Genomic DNA, 16,129 nt, shown 5'->3' with positions numbered 1-16,129 from the left:
GCTCTAATAACTGAGTTAGGTCGAACTTCCTTGGCGGCTCTTTTAGAAATTATGAACAATGGGAACCCACAAGTCACAAAAATTATCATGAAGGAAACTAATGGATCCCTCAACAATGACTAACATTTTTGGACTAGTAGCAACTCACCTCACAAGTTCCTCCTCTCAAAATGTCACATATAATACCAAATTGATGCTAGGAAACAATGATTACTAATAGCAACAACTATAAAAACACATAACAAAACATGTGTAAGCACACACACACATGAATTACATAATAACTATAACTCTTAAACTTTGATGCTTCAATTGCTTCACGAAACAGATTCAAATAGACACACATTGTTCTCGAAAAAAACCTTAAGGAAGATCTAGGTTTGCTAATATTATACATTCTCTAGATAATTATGTGGATGACCGTGTCTATTTTGGAATAGGACTTCTAAATTTTTAATTTTATTATCTATCAATATTAGGTGGATGGTAGAGATTTAACCTCCATGGGATATTTTAGAATATTTTTAGTAATGTCATAGATAAAAGGTTGAGATTTATCTCAAAAGTAGTTATGTCCTTTCTTCCCTTTTAATTAAATTGATTAATTTAAAAAACATGTCATATGAAATGAGTTATGGTTTTTTTGGCATGTCGTATTGATAAGTCATGGTATTAGCCCATTATATTATAACAAAGTCTATTTACAAGTTAAAAATATATATAGTAAAGTGGGGTCAATCTCTATATTAAATCATTTTATAATTAATAGTAATAATAATAATAATTTAAAATAAAGTTATAATTTAATCAATGTTTATGAATTTTTTAATGTTGGAAATTCTAGATGTATTATAAACTAAGTGTTTTGATGCTTCTCATAGATTAATGCTTATCAACTTTTACCAACAATATAATTAATATGGTTGTATTAATCTTAACTCTTTTAAAACTATCTACACTAAAAATAATTAACATGAAACTACATTGAACTAAAACTCTTTTAAATTTCTCTAAAACTTAATGCCAAAATAATAATATCCTTATAAAAATATAACAATAAATTAAATAATTTACTCACAGTTATCGTACCAAACTGTCCATAAATAAACCTAATAAAACCAACTCCTAAGAGTTAAAACCACCATTTATATAACTAAACGTAAACATCATATTAAAACCCCACGATTACAAACAACTTAGAATCAATAAAATTTACTTTAACGATTGACATACCCCATAATTCATCAACAACTTAGAATCAATAAAAATTTCTTTAACGATTGACATACCCCATAATTAATCTATGATGTCATAATTTCAGGTTTACTGAATATCTTTTATTTCTTAATTTATTCCCATCTTGTTAGGATTGAAAGTCTTCAAGATTTGTAATAGTCATTGTCTTGTATCATGATTGATACTTTGCATCATAATTTGCTTAAAATCAAGAGATGTGACTTCCAACAACGCAATAGCCACTGAAGCTTCATAAAAGGCCAGGTTATTTTTCATTCAACGAACTGACAAGATATACATTACTTTTAACATGTAAGCTGGCCTCTGGTAATACGTGCAAATCTTTGTAATTTACATTTTGGTAGCATGAAGCAATGAGTATTGCATTCCAATCAATATTCATCGCAATTACAAGTATTGTGAGGGCCACCGAGCAGCTGTGAGGGCTACCAGTCAGTACTCAAATTTGTAATGTTTGTCGATAGCTACCGACACGTCCCAAGTGCAGCTCATCCCCTTTGGAATGACCACCAAATCACCTGCACCAAACTCCACGTACTGATCTGGTGATCCTTTCATATATGCTCTCACCTTACCTCTCACAAGGTAAAATGTCTCCTCCGCCTCGAATTTCAGTGGAAACTTGCCTGGAGGACAACCCCACCTGCAACACAAAAGCCAGAAAATCAGACCTTATAATAGTGAACACTGAAGAGCATCATAAATCCATCTTATAAAACGAGCGATTAGTCAAGTATTGTATTCTTTAAAAAAATTGCGAGATGTGTTTTAGTTCGCTTCATGGATATTGGGTTAGTTTGCTTAATAGCTATAGGGTTTCATGGTTCTCTGTTAGTAGGATATATAGGGTTTGTTAGTAAGACTTAGGGTTTCAGAGATGTAGATGTATGCTAAAAAGATGACACTACAGAGATAATAACTAGTTTAAAACAATTTGCCAAAAAAAAGAGAGTAATTTTTAAGTAAAATCTTTTCTATAAAGTTATATAACAATGATTTGATTATGCTGAATATTACTGCTCAAAGCTTTCTTTCTCTTAGTAGATTTTGCCTCGGGTAGCAGTAGTAAGTTGTTTAAAGACATATCTATGACGAACTATATTAAAAAGTTATACCAAGGTGGTGGAAGGTTGAATTCTCTCTTTGTTTAATTGAGTCTGTTTACATCAAATATACATGGGCTTACTTTCTAAATTTCGAATCTCTCTCCATGTTAAAGTTTCGAATCAAAAAACTAATCTCTTAAACCCTAGTATATATATATATATACTTTGTTTAATTGAGTCTGTTTACATCAAATATACATGGGTTTACTTTCTAAATTTCGAATCTCTCTCCATGTTAAAGTTAAAGTTTCGAATCAAAACTCAACTGAAAAACTATAATAAAATGGTGAAGCCTGCACTCGCAATCTCTTAAACCCTAGTGCGTATATATATATATATACGTGCTTCAATTATGACACAGTTGAACACCCCCACACAAATAATAAAGGTCTGCTTTATGCCTGACTGTTTTTCACGAACTTTCCAAGCAGCCCGTAGCCCTACAAATCTTTACCGATAAAGCCAGAAAAACCACCAGCAAACTTTCCCAATATCGCTAAACCGTATGACATGACCAGAATCTCACCATTGAAAAAAAACCTGAAAAACATCTGATTGGCTTTGAACTTTTGGTCAAGTTTCATCAATTGAAAAACCATTATGGCCTACACCATGTGCTCTGAGTTCAATTTTCATATACCCATATTTTATATGTTTCAGCTAAAGCCAACACACATAAAACACCACAGAGATTGCAGAATTTTTTTCTTAGCTAGTCTTAAACTCTATTCATTTATAAGATTTTTAGCCTAAAATCCTATTCCATTTTTTATATGAAATTTTAGAACTCAAAATTTTGAATCACAAATAAAGATATTTTTCTTTGAGATTAAGTTTCTGGGATGTGAATTGTTTTTCCTAATTTATCACATAAAATTATTATTTAAATAGACATTTCAAATTAGCAAGTGTAATTACTCTTCAAAACAATAATCACAGAACCTAATTATATTTTCATGCGCATAAACTATATACCAGTTAGAACATAATGAAGAGAGAAAACTTACTTAGGCCAAGAGCGGATACCAAGATCAGACAAGCGAGACTGAGAGGGGTGCCTCTCAATTCTCACCCCAAATCTCTCCACAATCTCAGAGGCATCCCGATCTCCCTTCCCCTCGGCCATATCAAAACATTAACTAAACAATCAATTGATCACCTCTCTGTCTGTGCCTTCAACTGACAATTAATTACCACAAACTCTCTACTCAGACCCAATTCCTGGCACCTCCCCTCATAAATTCAATCGAACCAAAACCAGTTATTAAAATTGGCAGCAAAAGACAAAGCCAATTGGAATCTGATTTCTTTGAGAGAAAGCAGGAGCATCCATTACTAAATATGGGCGAATAAACGCAATGTTAATGATAAGATTTTGAGCACAGTTATCGTTTAAAGAACGTGAACAAAGCATGGTCAAAGCCAGACGAAGATCTTGCACCGTACATAAATGTGACCCCCCATTAAATGTCGTGCAGTTTCAGGCAATCCAACGGTGGCTTCGAGCATCATCCGAGGATCGCGAAACCGCTGAGGCAGACGGAGCGTACGCGTTGCACAGCATCTTGCATGTGTGGCTGCGATTCGCAGTTTGACTGAGACGTCATCTGTTTTGTCGTCTTGTCATTGCAGAAATCTTGCCGTATGTGGATATATACGCCAGAGTATCTCCGTAGGCGGGCATCGTATCTCCGACAGTAAGTACGTTGTGCCGTATACGATGGTGTGAGTGTCGCCGAGGGTTCAATTTTGGGTATTTTAGTCTTGGGATTCCCTCCGTGAGGGGATTGTTTGTTTTATGCGTTGTTTTGGTTTTTGGATGTGTCGCAAGGTGGGAATTATTGAGTGGTGCAAGTGGCACCCTGATGTCATTGCTAACGTCATTTTCCAATTAATTTTATTTTAACTAATGGTCTTGGAACAAGCCCTCCATTGCTGGTTAGATATTATTGAGTGGAGTGGGCCCCACTGAATTTATTAACCATTTCATGGTGTCATTGTTTTCATCCTGATTTAATATTTTATTTTGTTTTAATTATTAGTTAGCATAGAATTTTTCCTTAATTAGATTGAGTTTAGGTTGGGTTATTTTCAATATTGAATTGAATACAAAATTTATTTGCTTATTTATAAAATATTGGGTTTAGGTTGGGGTTATTTTCAATATTGAATACAAAAATTATTTGTTTATTTATAGAATATTGTTGTTAAGATTATGTGAGTTGGGATAGTTTTCATGTTTTATAAGTGATTCTCATTCTAAGCTTCTCGTGAAATTTGAATCAATAATTTAATGAAAACAGTTTTCATGTCTCATAGGTGACTCTCATTCTAAACTCCCTACTAAATTTGAACCAATAATTTAATGAAAATTAAATCCACACCAACTAAATAACCAATAATTATAGTTTATTCATTTATAACATTATTTACCATATTTATATTTATTATGAATCATTTTTATATTGGGTAAATAATGAAAATTTATCATAATGCATAATTTATCAAATAATACATATTCATCGTTTGGCATTGTACTTATTAGTTTTTTGCATTCACACAACTTATTTATTATTATTATCCAATTTTAAGGCCATGGCCAAACCAGACACCAAATTGGAGTATGAGATGAGACCCCCTTGTTTTCGCGCAGCAGACATCAAATTGGTGTATGAGATGAGACCCCCTTGTTTTTGCACAGCAGACACTAAATTGGTGTATGAGATGAGACCCCCTTGTTTTCGCACAGCAGACACCAAATTTGTGTATGAGATGAGACCCCCTTGCTTCCGCAAACCAGACACCAAATTGGTGTATGAGATGAGACCCCCTTGCTTCCGCAAACTAGACACCAAATTGGTGTATGAGATGAGACCCCCTTGTTTCCGCACAGCAGACACCAAATTGGTGTATGAGATGAGACCCCCTTTCTTCCACAAACCAAACACCAAATTGGTGTATGAGATGAGACCCCTTTTCTTCCGTAAACCAGACACCAAATTGGTGTATGAGATGAGACGAGACCCCGTTGTTTCCACGCAGGAGACACCAAATTGGTGTATGAGATGAGACCCCCTTTCTTTCGCAAACCAAACACCAAATTTGTGTATGAGATGAGACCCCCTTGCTTCCACAAACTAGACACTAAAGTGGTGTGTGAGATGAGACCCCCTTGTTTCCGCGCAACAGGCACCAAATTGGTGTATGAGATGAGACCCCCTTGCTTCCGTGCAACGATTTGACTGTTGCTAAGTCTATAAAGGCATACATACTCTACCCCCTTTGGTTTTTGAACTTGTGACCTCTTAAGAGGAAACACATGCTCTTAACCATTAGACCCACTCAAATTGTGTGTTCAATAAGAATGCTTATCATGATTCAAATGATTGTATTTAGCTTATCATAATTCAAATGATTGCATTTAAATAACACTAATAAACCATAACACGTCAAGAAACATATAATTATCCACAATTATATATGGGAAACAATTTTATCTAACTTTATATATATAACCTTATTTAATATATATATATATATATATATATATTAGTAGAGATATTTTCATTTCTACATTCTCTTTAATAAAACAATGTGCATTTTTCATAATAATACAAGCATTTTATGCCATTTGTTTTGTAATATTTAAAATATATGCTTATTTTCATAACTTAAACTATATTTATTGTTTAAATTATTTTCAAATTAAATTTTTCAGATCAAATTATTAATTTTTCTCTTTTTCTTTTAAAAAAATTATTTTTTTATATCATTAATTATATATATATATATATATATATATATAACCTTTTTATTTTAATTTAAAATACATTCATCTATTATTACTTATAATTTTTCAATAATTATAATTTATATATCATAATCTCACTCATAACATCCTCAATGACTTAGTTATTCGCCCAATTTTTTTCTTTGGTAATAATAGACACAAACATTACATTCTTATCACAATTTATGAAACTTGCACCAATTATTTATGATTGCTCGCAGTCTCACACATAACAACTCTCAAATCACCAGTTACCTTTGTATAAAAAGTATGGATGGTAAAATCCATCCCTTTTTCTTAAAAAATAGGGGAAGTCCATTCATTTGTATCCCCCTCCTCTAAATAAAGCCATGCATCAGCCATACTTTTCATTATAACTCGTGAAACTCATAATTATCATTTATGAAGTCAGATGCACTTTCTCTTTCATTATAATGGCATGTCCCGAAGGGGAGATGATAAACGTTAATTACTATATTAACTTAAAATTAAAAGTGGATAATAAAAGTTTATGAATTTTTTAAATATGTATAATGATAAAAAATCACACTTTATTTCAACAAATATTGAAATTAAAATTTATTATTTTTTTTAATCTTTTACAATGTTGTATGATGGTCCACATCATAATCATCCCACATAAAGGTGTTTTTATCTATGTGACTATCACCACCAATTATTTTAAGGTTGGGATAATTAGTGTGAATGGACAATCTTAAATGGATGGTGTGGATGGTGTATATAGTTATGGTAATTTTTTCAAGTTCAAATTGCATTTTTCAATGATCATTTCTGCACTTGACCACTATTGCAACTTGGCCTTGGCACACTCCACAATCATGATGGCAACAATCTCAAAATTCTGGCTTGATAGTTTTAAAAGCTCGGAGTTTTCAATGGGACATCTTACTCTACACTTCATCTAGGGAGCTTTCCTTGAGTTTTCTTGTCCTTTTTGTAACATTATTCAGCGTTGTAGGTGTCTCATGTTGAACTTAGCCTTTAATTAGACCCCTTGCTATGTCATCTTGTGATTGCCTCTTTTCCACTTGTTTCCATATCCTCTAGGCTCTTACCTCCATATTTGTTATTGGGCTAAATTCATTCTCTTTACTTTCTATGGGTACATGTTTAGAGGTTATTAGTAGGCTTAGTCGCTTTGAGGATAACTTTACATGCTAGCCTCCTCTATATCCCTCTTGTCTCTTACCCAAATTTCACGATGCCACACCATGGCCTCTCTAATAGTCATCAAGGAAGTCATGGGAGGAAGGTGCTTCCCCACTCAAAACCCCAAGCTAATGACGAAGCCTTGACCACTCGCTATTTGGAACACACTTCTCATTCAACAAGAGAGGAGATGGACTTGGCTAAGCAAGAAGCTAGAGTTGAAAGGCAATTTCTTTTTTATACAGAGGGTGAAGAAAATATAGGACAATGGATTCTAGACACGAGGAACATACAGTCCCAATAGACTCAAGATATGCAGACAATGATGTTGGCATTATAGCTAGTGTGTCGGCTTTAATGTCAACCTGGATCATGATCTTGTCACACCATGTCAACCTAGATCATATCACACACTTCATCATTGGAAGTAGAGTTACAAGATGATGCAGAGGTATCTGACAAGTTGGATTCTTATGATGATGTCTTGATTCCTGCAAAAGAGGTTGGACAGGCTCTAGAGATGCCTGGTGAATTGTTGAAGCAATTTGATAGAGTTTTGTGTAGGGGATCCTAGTAATGCAGTTGTATAAGTAAATGAGGTGTGTTATAACGTGCTAAATGAGACCCACGTTATAACACAATTTCAGAGAAAAAAGGGCGTGTTAATTCCTGTAGGTGAAGAAATTGAGAAAACCACAGGTAAAACCATTGAATTGCCCATGGATTTCAAGTGTGGGAAGATGTTCAATGTTCATTGGATACAGTCAATATTACCATCAACAAATCCTTGTGTTTTCCCATGGTAATGTTAAGGAAAATAGTTATAAATACCCAAGGATTTTGATCATATAGGTGTGCATTCTTCATGAGTTATGATCTAGAACAGGTGATTGCACTAGGGCATAAGGAGGAGGCTCAGATCTAACTACTTAATGAGAGATCTGAAGGAAATTTGGTCATAGTTCTTCATTGTTTGGTTTGTTCTTTGATATATGGTGAGTAAACATGGTCATGACTTGATTAAACATTTTTGAACCTCTTGTTGTTCTTGATCGAGCATACTAATGGCTGGTGGTTCTTTTATTTTTATACATATCATATAAATAATGTTGAAAGATTTGTAAACTTGTGTGCACCATACAAATGCATTTTAGTCCTTAGTATTATTTAGTGCAACTGCAAGAAGATAAAACCAGATCTACCTCAGCGTTGAAAACCCTTATATCGCCCCACATAAATATGACTAGGGATTTAACGATATATTGATGTACACATAGAATCAAATTTTTGACTTCTGTAGTTTCTTGCCAAAAAGTTTTGTGATGAAATATGTATAGAGATCATTTGTTTGCAAGGGTTCATGCATCTAAATGAGCACATTAAGTCTATATGTTAGTCTATCAATGCACAAATCAACAAAACCTGAGGAGTTTACAATGACATAGAAACATTTATGAAGATATTGATGATTTTCCCTTATTTGTTGATGGCAATGTATACTTATTTACTGCTATTATGGAAGGGTCTACAGTAACGGAGGTTTGGCTCTATATTGTCTTTCAGAATTTGTGTTGCACAAAGGTTAGTGTGCTTGGATAGAGTGAGAGTGTGATTTAGAGACAATATTTATGGAGTGCACATATGTATGTCCTGTAGTTGAGCATGGTTTGTATGCAATGTGAATGGAGAAATTACTAAAATAAGTCTTGTTGCAGATATCATTGATAGAATTATTGTTGTTGCGTGCTTTTGATTAGAGGAAAAATTCTTTGGGGATTACTGGTATTAGATGTTTGTGATGGTTAATGATGTACTTACAGGGTTGCTACTCCTAGATGGTTGAGAGCCATAATGTAATGCGCTAGTGATTAAGTCATAGACTGTTGGACAAAGTATTGAAGTTGTTGGTGGTGGTTGTTTGTTGCAAGGGTCCTGACATTGTGATGTATCTATGTATCTTTATTTTTCATTGACCTCATAGATTGATGTTATTCATTTTTTAGAGCTTGGTGCTAGGGTCTATGTTGTTGTGTTAACAAAGATACAATATGTTTCTTTGAGTTTTTTGTTGTTTTTCATTGATGTATTATGCAGAGGTATGTTTGGCAGATTGCAGGGAAATCCTTCACTGGAGTTATATCCTCCATATATCAATTGAATTGAGAAAGGTGTATTATGCTATTTCTTGCATATGAGAATATTTTGTCATTAGGGTTTTGCAGAGAATTACCATAGTGATGTCGTCTATGATATTGATGTATGATGAGATAATGTAATGGTTGGGTTTGAATTGAGTCAAAATGATTGGCTGCTACATTTGTGACTATTGGAAAAATATTTACTTCCTTTGTTGGCTAGAAGAGCTAAGTTAATATTGTTGATTGTCAAAATCTCGTATGAAGATATTTCATCATTGTGATGTTGTTAGAGGTGATGCCAAGAATGTTGCTTGAGGATTGTTCTGGATAAGTAAGAAAGCCTTCAGGCATAAGTGTTGTTTGTTGGGTTCATGCACAGTAAGTTTGAGTTATTGAGTATAAATTATGTAAACAATATTGAAGTTGGTCTTTGAGCAGAGAGTATGGCTTGGCATTTTCTAATGTTGATGAGCTAGGGTTTGATGGTCTATTGAGAATATTTGTTTATTCATCAAAGCTTTTATTGCTGAGAGGATTTGGTATCTTATTATTCAGATTAAGAAAAATGGCATATGTGGGTCCAGTTTAAAAATTAGATGAAACATGGCCAACAAGATTTTGGTTTTGATTTAGCTGGATCCAGCGTGAAAGATTTTGAAACATGGCCCACAAAGGGTATGAAAGTTGGATCCTTCAATAAGGGAGTGGTAACTTCCTCCCAGTGGTGGTTGGTAAAGTTAACTACGGAGTGGTGGCTTCCTTCCAGTGCTAGTTGGAGAAACAAGAGGAGGTGGTAGCCTCCAACAAGTAGGATCCTGCACATTGGTAAGAGTTTGTGCTAGTGCAAGATGTAATAAAAATATTTTCTTTATAATAAGAAGAAGAAGACACAGACAATAATAGTGGTGATTTTTCCCAGTTTGGTTTTCCACCTAATATCTGGTGTTCCTATGTGTTGATGTGCTCGTTGATCCATTGATGCGCTTTATGTTTATATGGTTTCATATACTGTTCACAATTTACATAAGTCATCTGGAAATGCTTAACTCAGTTGTTCATTAACATCGTAAAATGAAAGTGAAAATACTAATTGCACAAACTACTAATTCACCACCCCCCCCCCCAATATTTCTAACAAATGAATACCTCTTGGAAAATCAAAACCATTATAGGTAAAGTTATAGTGGAACACAATGAGGCTCAACATAAGATATTACTCAACATTGACACCTTGCAACTATAGCTCACAAAACTGGAAAATAAGGTCTCTATGCTTGCCAAGAAAACTGTAAACTTGTACTTTCCCAATAGTATGAGGAAGAATGTGACCCTACAACCACCACTTAGGTGGACTCCCCTATTACTTAACTAATGATACTTTTTATGATTTTTTTACACCTAAACATGCATGTTGGTTTAGCTACTAGTTTAAGTTCTATTTTAATTACTAGTATTCCAAAAAACCCTAACTCAATTTCTTATACAAACATACTTCAACCATTAAAATGATAACTTTGGTAAAAAATTTATGCCTATGCTATTGGTATAATTTCCCAATAACTACATAATTATTATCTTATATTTAAAATAATATATATTTCTATCTTCAAAAAAAACTACCCAAACCTACCAACCTTTTATATATATAAACTTTAAACTTTCATAATCAAAATAAAATATTTATTCTAACATATACATAATTTTTATTTCAATAATTTATGTAAACTTATTAATAAAAAATATACAAAAGGCCAAAAAAAAATTATAAAATATAGTTCCAGACTTGACTGCAAGAATACATGGTTCATTACCATTTTACCTCACCTCACCTCAGAAGGAACATATAATCAGAGATATTCCTAAAAATCTTTCCCAAGATCCTTTCATTATGACAAACGAGAAAATGTTTATAAACAACAATAATGACCCTGAAGAGAACTCATGTCACAATAGAACAAAGATAAATATAAACAAATATGTCATCCTTCATGATTACAAATATTATTGATTCAATTAAGATGCCCAGTTCAAGAATTGCCATTAATTGACTTTCGAGACCTCGCCATTAGTTCCATTTTGACTAATGAAAATATAACGATGAATCTAAATTAGACACATCGGTATAAAAGGAAAATATAATCATGCTCCATTACCTTGCCATGAGTTAAATTTTGACTAGAACAATTTAAACCTGAATTTCAAATTAGACACATCGATATAAACCAAGCTATAATCATGGGCCAATGGTTTCTTCAAAAACCAAAAGGTAATCATGTGCCCATGGTTTTCTTTTATAACAAAATGGACGTTTTCTCTTCTAATATGTAAAACAATATTAATATTTTTTAATTTATCTAATTTAATTTATTAATTTATTCTTTTAATTAATTTTATTTTATTTATGTTGAATGAGTAATTTGTTAAAGTAATTAAGGTTAGACTTAGAATTAAATTTATTGGTTGTCACCTAATACAAAGAGTATATTTAATATTGTGCAAGTTAGATATATTAATAATTTATGATTTAGTAAGAATGGAGACTCTTTTAGTGGGGTAGCCTACTACTTGAGCCTTATCATAATGTGCCAAATAAGTCCCTGGGAATTGAACCTAGGTGGATGGCAAAACAAATAGTGCTCCTAATAATAATAATAATAATAATCATTTATTTTTAAGGTCACTGCCAAGCCAGATCCCAAATCAGTCTATAATGTCCTCTTGTTTATGAGACAAAGGATCTATTTCCTCAGAACAATTTGACTACTAAAATTTATGAAGGTACATAATTTGCCCCACTCTGAATCCAAACCTATAACATTTTTATAAAGAATGATATACTTTTAACCATTAAACATATTAATAATTTTTTATTTATTTAAACACTTCTTACTGAGTTAACTCATTAAGATTTTTTCGGTATTCAACTTATTAATTGTCTTTCTTTCTTCTTCTTCTTCTTCTTTTAAATTATTATCATTTGATTTATATTCATCATATTTTTCAAACTTTTCAAAATTATAATGCTTTATTTTAATCTCTTATATTATAACTATAATAATAATATTTAAAGTTAGATATCAAATTGGTATATGAGACCCTCTTGTACATACACTGCCCTCTTCTAGATTTGAACTTATTACCTCTTACAAAGAAGTATATATTCTTAACTATTAGACCCACTCAAGTTACATATATTTATAATTATGCTTTTTCACTTACACTATTTTTTAACCATTTTATTTACTTTGTTATATTGTTGCAACACCACACTTCTTTCTAACATCATCATCTACATGCGAGGGTGATAAGTGTTAGGGGCCATTCTAGATTCTAGGGGAAATGTTTGAAAATCATATGCTTGGGGTCTTAGAAAGGTTACAAAAAATCAAACAAAGGTTTATAAACTTTATCAATGCATCATTTTAACAAAGAGATCCTAACCAAGATCTTTGTTTGTCATTGGAAAGTCAAGCATAATAATCAACCCCATGGTTTCAAGAATAGTTCACTTAGCACACTTTCTTCATTCATAACTCAAGTCCAAAAAGAGATTAATAGTATGCACAAGGCTTCATTTTATCAATTTATATGAGAACATAAGCAATAAGTGGATTCATTAGCCATTGAAGTGATCTTATACCATCATGAAGATTCTAAAAAAAATGAGGGGTGGTGCTTTCGCCCCATTCATTAATAACTTTAGTAATATTTAATCATGAACACAAGGACATTTAACTTGAAAATTAATTTCATGTTGTTGGCAAATTGTTACCACCAAATTTCAAAGATAAAGTATAGATATGAAAGGATGCACACTCTCCTCATTTGCACATAAGAGTTAATGGCTTCTTTATTTCTTTAACCCATTGCTAAAGGGATATTTGGGAAAGGTAGGATAATGGCCTATAGTAAACAAGATGAAGACTAAGAAACCAATCTTGTTAAGACTTTCTCTTCTAGTTAGTGCTCTAGAACTTTGGTTTATCATAATTTTCCTCGAGGTGTGAGAAAGGATTTTGTTATTGGTATTGGAACTTTAAGGGAAAGGAATACTCTATGTATGGTTATGTGTGTGGTTATGTGAATGGCTTTGGATGTGGCTTTGTGGAACTTTGATATATTTTTAGGACTTTTGGTTCCTTTGGAATGCTTTTGGAATACACGCTTCTCCTTGTCACTTACTTCTTCCCATTTAAGATTATTGTTGGGTGAATTATCTGTACTTCAGTTTTAGCTTTGAACCCTCAATCATTCTACTCCTCAACCCTAGGAATACTAGTTATTTGATTTATATCTATGGACAAGGGGATTTATCGTCGAGTCTTGAAAACAATATTTTCATTGGGACTTCTCATATGTGCCTCATTCTAAGCCTTTCTTAACAACAATTGAGCTCTAGTTTTATTTTTCTTTGAGGCTTTTTGCTCATATGGATCATAGGGAAGTGTAGGGATTTAGGAAGATATTGAGAAGACATGAGGATTCAATTCAATGAAACAAATCTTTCGTATCTAGGAGAATCTACTAGTCAAATCCATGATTGACCTTCTTAGGTTTACAAGTTTATTAGAGGAAGTTGGTTTCCTCAATTTTCATTTAATTTTTAATTTTTAATTCCTTTCCTAAGTTGTAATATCTAGAAGGTATCTATATACTTAGGATGTTGTGATTAGTGTTATTGGGTTACTATGTAACAGGGCAAATTTTTAAATTTAGGAAATTGTTGAGATTGAGTTGATAGGATTGATATGAGAGTATTTTCTTATGCAATTGAAAATTTAATAGCTAAAGAAGAAGTAAGTATGAGAGTGAGAGAGAGAGAGATAGGGATAGAGTTAAGAGGTTTGAGAGGACCAAAAGGATGATTATGCATCCATTGTTGCATACTTGTAATCATTCCTCTTTTCTTTAATTCATTGGACATGAAGTCCCTAGTGTTTCACTTAATTGTGTGACAAGTGTGGTGATTGGGCATCAAATCATATCATATTTATGTATATGTTATCACTAGATAAGTGGTCAAGTTGTAGGAGAACCGGTCGTGGCTCTAGGTCCGAGATCCGACTTGAGGCTTAACAAGATCGATCCATTTGGTGCAAAGGTGTGATGTGAAAGATCATTAATCGAAGAAATATAGTTAACATGAGATATTTGATGATTTGAGTGATTTTTATCACTTAACAATCACAAAATGTTCCCATTAATCATTGTCTTCTATATTAGTACATATCACTCTATCTGGCTTCCTTTGTGCTTGCCATTTTACAAATTTAACGACTCTAGGAAACATAGTCCTTTCTATCAGTAGACAGCGTCATACAATGCCCCACCATATTGCTCTATTGAATATTGGTGGATTAGACTACTTGTTCTAACATCGATACCACATATTCCTGATACTCTGATGTTTAATCAGCTTGGTACCTCTCCAAGCCAACATGTCGATATACATATAACACCCGATATCTTGATATCCCTCCAAGTCTGATATCTCAATATAGCCCTTCGTCCAATATATAATAGTGCATGGTCATAAGGCATAGTCATATTATGATTTGATGTTGCTTGATGCTGGGAGAAAAAGAATAGGTAAATTTGATGTGTGTGCATCAACAATATTGGTGTTATGGTTCATGGACTAATTGTGTGGAGTGGGTGTTGAGCACCCGAGTGTGATCTGGAACCATGGGTTATTCAAGTAATAGAGCATTGATCCAAAGATAATCGTATATTTGTCAACACTTCCCTTTTATCAGTGACTTCTAAGGTCCATGAGAATGAACACCTATGCATATCACAAACAACTTTAATTATGGATACCCTCAATACAACAAAAATTGAAAATTATGAACTAGAGGTTGAGTGTAGTATGGTAAGAAACATGGTTATCAACCTAATTAAAATCTTGCACTCATTTGTTTTCAACCATAATATGTCCACAAATTCCATTTAGGTAGACCTAAAGGAAGAATAAAACTATGCACAAAATGTTGGAAGTTATGGACTTGGAGAATTAGACCTCCCTTCTTACCAATTATGAGTAGGAAGCAAATAGTCATCACAATTTCATTAAGTTTCTATATTTATCAAAGTAATTATAATTTTAATAGTCTTTTATAAGTTATATACTTATAAGTTTTGATATAAGAATCATTAGATTGTAATAAGTGAAAACTTCTGTAAATTTTAATCTATGACTTTTGAAAGTTGTCTCTCCTATCTAAAAACTCAAGATAATTATTTTATACTTTATTGTTAAACTTGTTGCTACAAATTTTATAATAATAATAGTAATCTAATTTTAAAGTCACAATCAAACCAATCACTAAAATTGATACACGAGATCCCCTTATTTATAGAAAAAAAAAACTATTTATAAAAATATCATTTCACTACTAAAATTTATAAAAACATATATACAAATTTTCTAAATAAAAAATAAAATAAAAAACATTATCATTCACATTTTCCATTTATTTATAATTATCATATACTCATCCTTTATACTGAACTTTTATTTCACTTTCGCACTCTTCTATACATATTCATGGGTATAGTAGGTATTCACTAAATAAACTCATAATACCACTGTCACTTTCCAAACCCTTTATATCATTTCTTATCCTTTATACTATACTCTTTATATCACTTTCGCACTCTTCTATACA

The 16,129-nt window shown here is 32.5% G+C and overlaps 1 protein-coding gene across 1 annotated transcript; it reads right to left on the bottom strand.

Moving 5' to 3' along the window:
* Nucleotides 1–1,472: 1,472 nt before the first annotated feature.
* Nucleotides 1,473–3,763, bottom strand: LOC149150364 (uncharacterized). The gene is made up of 2 exons (XM_089439190.1): nt 3,371–3,763; nt 1,473–1,900 (listed from the first exon to the last, which is right to left on the bottom strand). Exons 1-2 carry the CDS (start codon nt 3,487–3,489, stop codon nt 1,690–1,692), a joined length of 330 nt encoding a protein of 109 aa, XP_089295316.1. The 5' UTR covers nt 3,490–3,763; the 3' UTR covers nt 1,473–1,689.
* Nucleotides 3,764–16,129: the final 12,366 nt, after the last annotated feature.

Source organism: Pinus tabuliformis, chromosome 9 (assembly GCF_031772625.1).
Source record: "Pinus tabuliformis cultivar Carrire ecotype Pingquan chromosome 9, CPIR1, whole genome shotgun sequence".
In the NCBI taxonomy this organism is placed as follows: Eukaryota; Viridiplantae; Streptophyta; class Pinopsida; order Pinales; family Pinaceae; genus Pinus; species Pinus tabuliformis.
The sequence above is the reverse complement of the archived record's forward strand: the minus strand, read 5'-3'. Positions and strand labels throughout refer to the sequence as shown.

What these genes read in the sequence shown, in the direction of transcription:
- LOC149150364 (XM_089439190.1), bottom strand. Translation starts at nt 3,489, where the DNA reads ATGGCCGAGGGGAAGGGAGATCGGGATGCCTCTGAGATTGTGGAGAGA. An exon ending in GGTATCCGCTCTTGGCCTAA is followed by an intron (nt 1,901 to 3,370) that starts GTAAGTTTTCTC and finishes TTTGTGTTGCAG; the next exon opens with GTGGGGTTGTCCTCCAGGCA.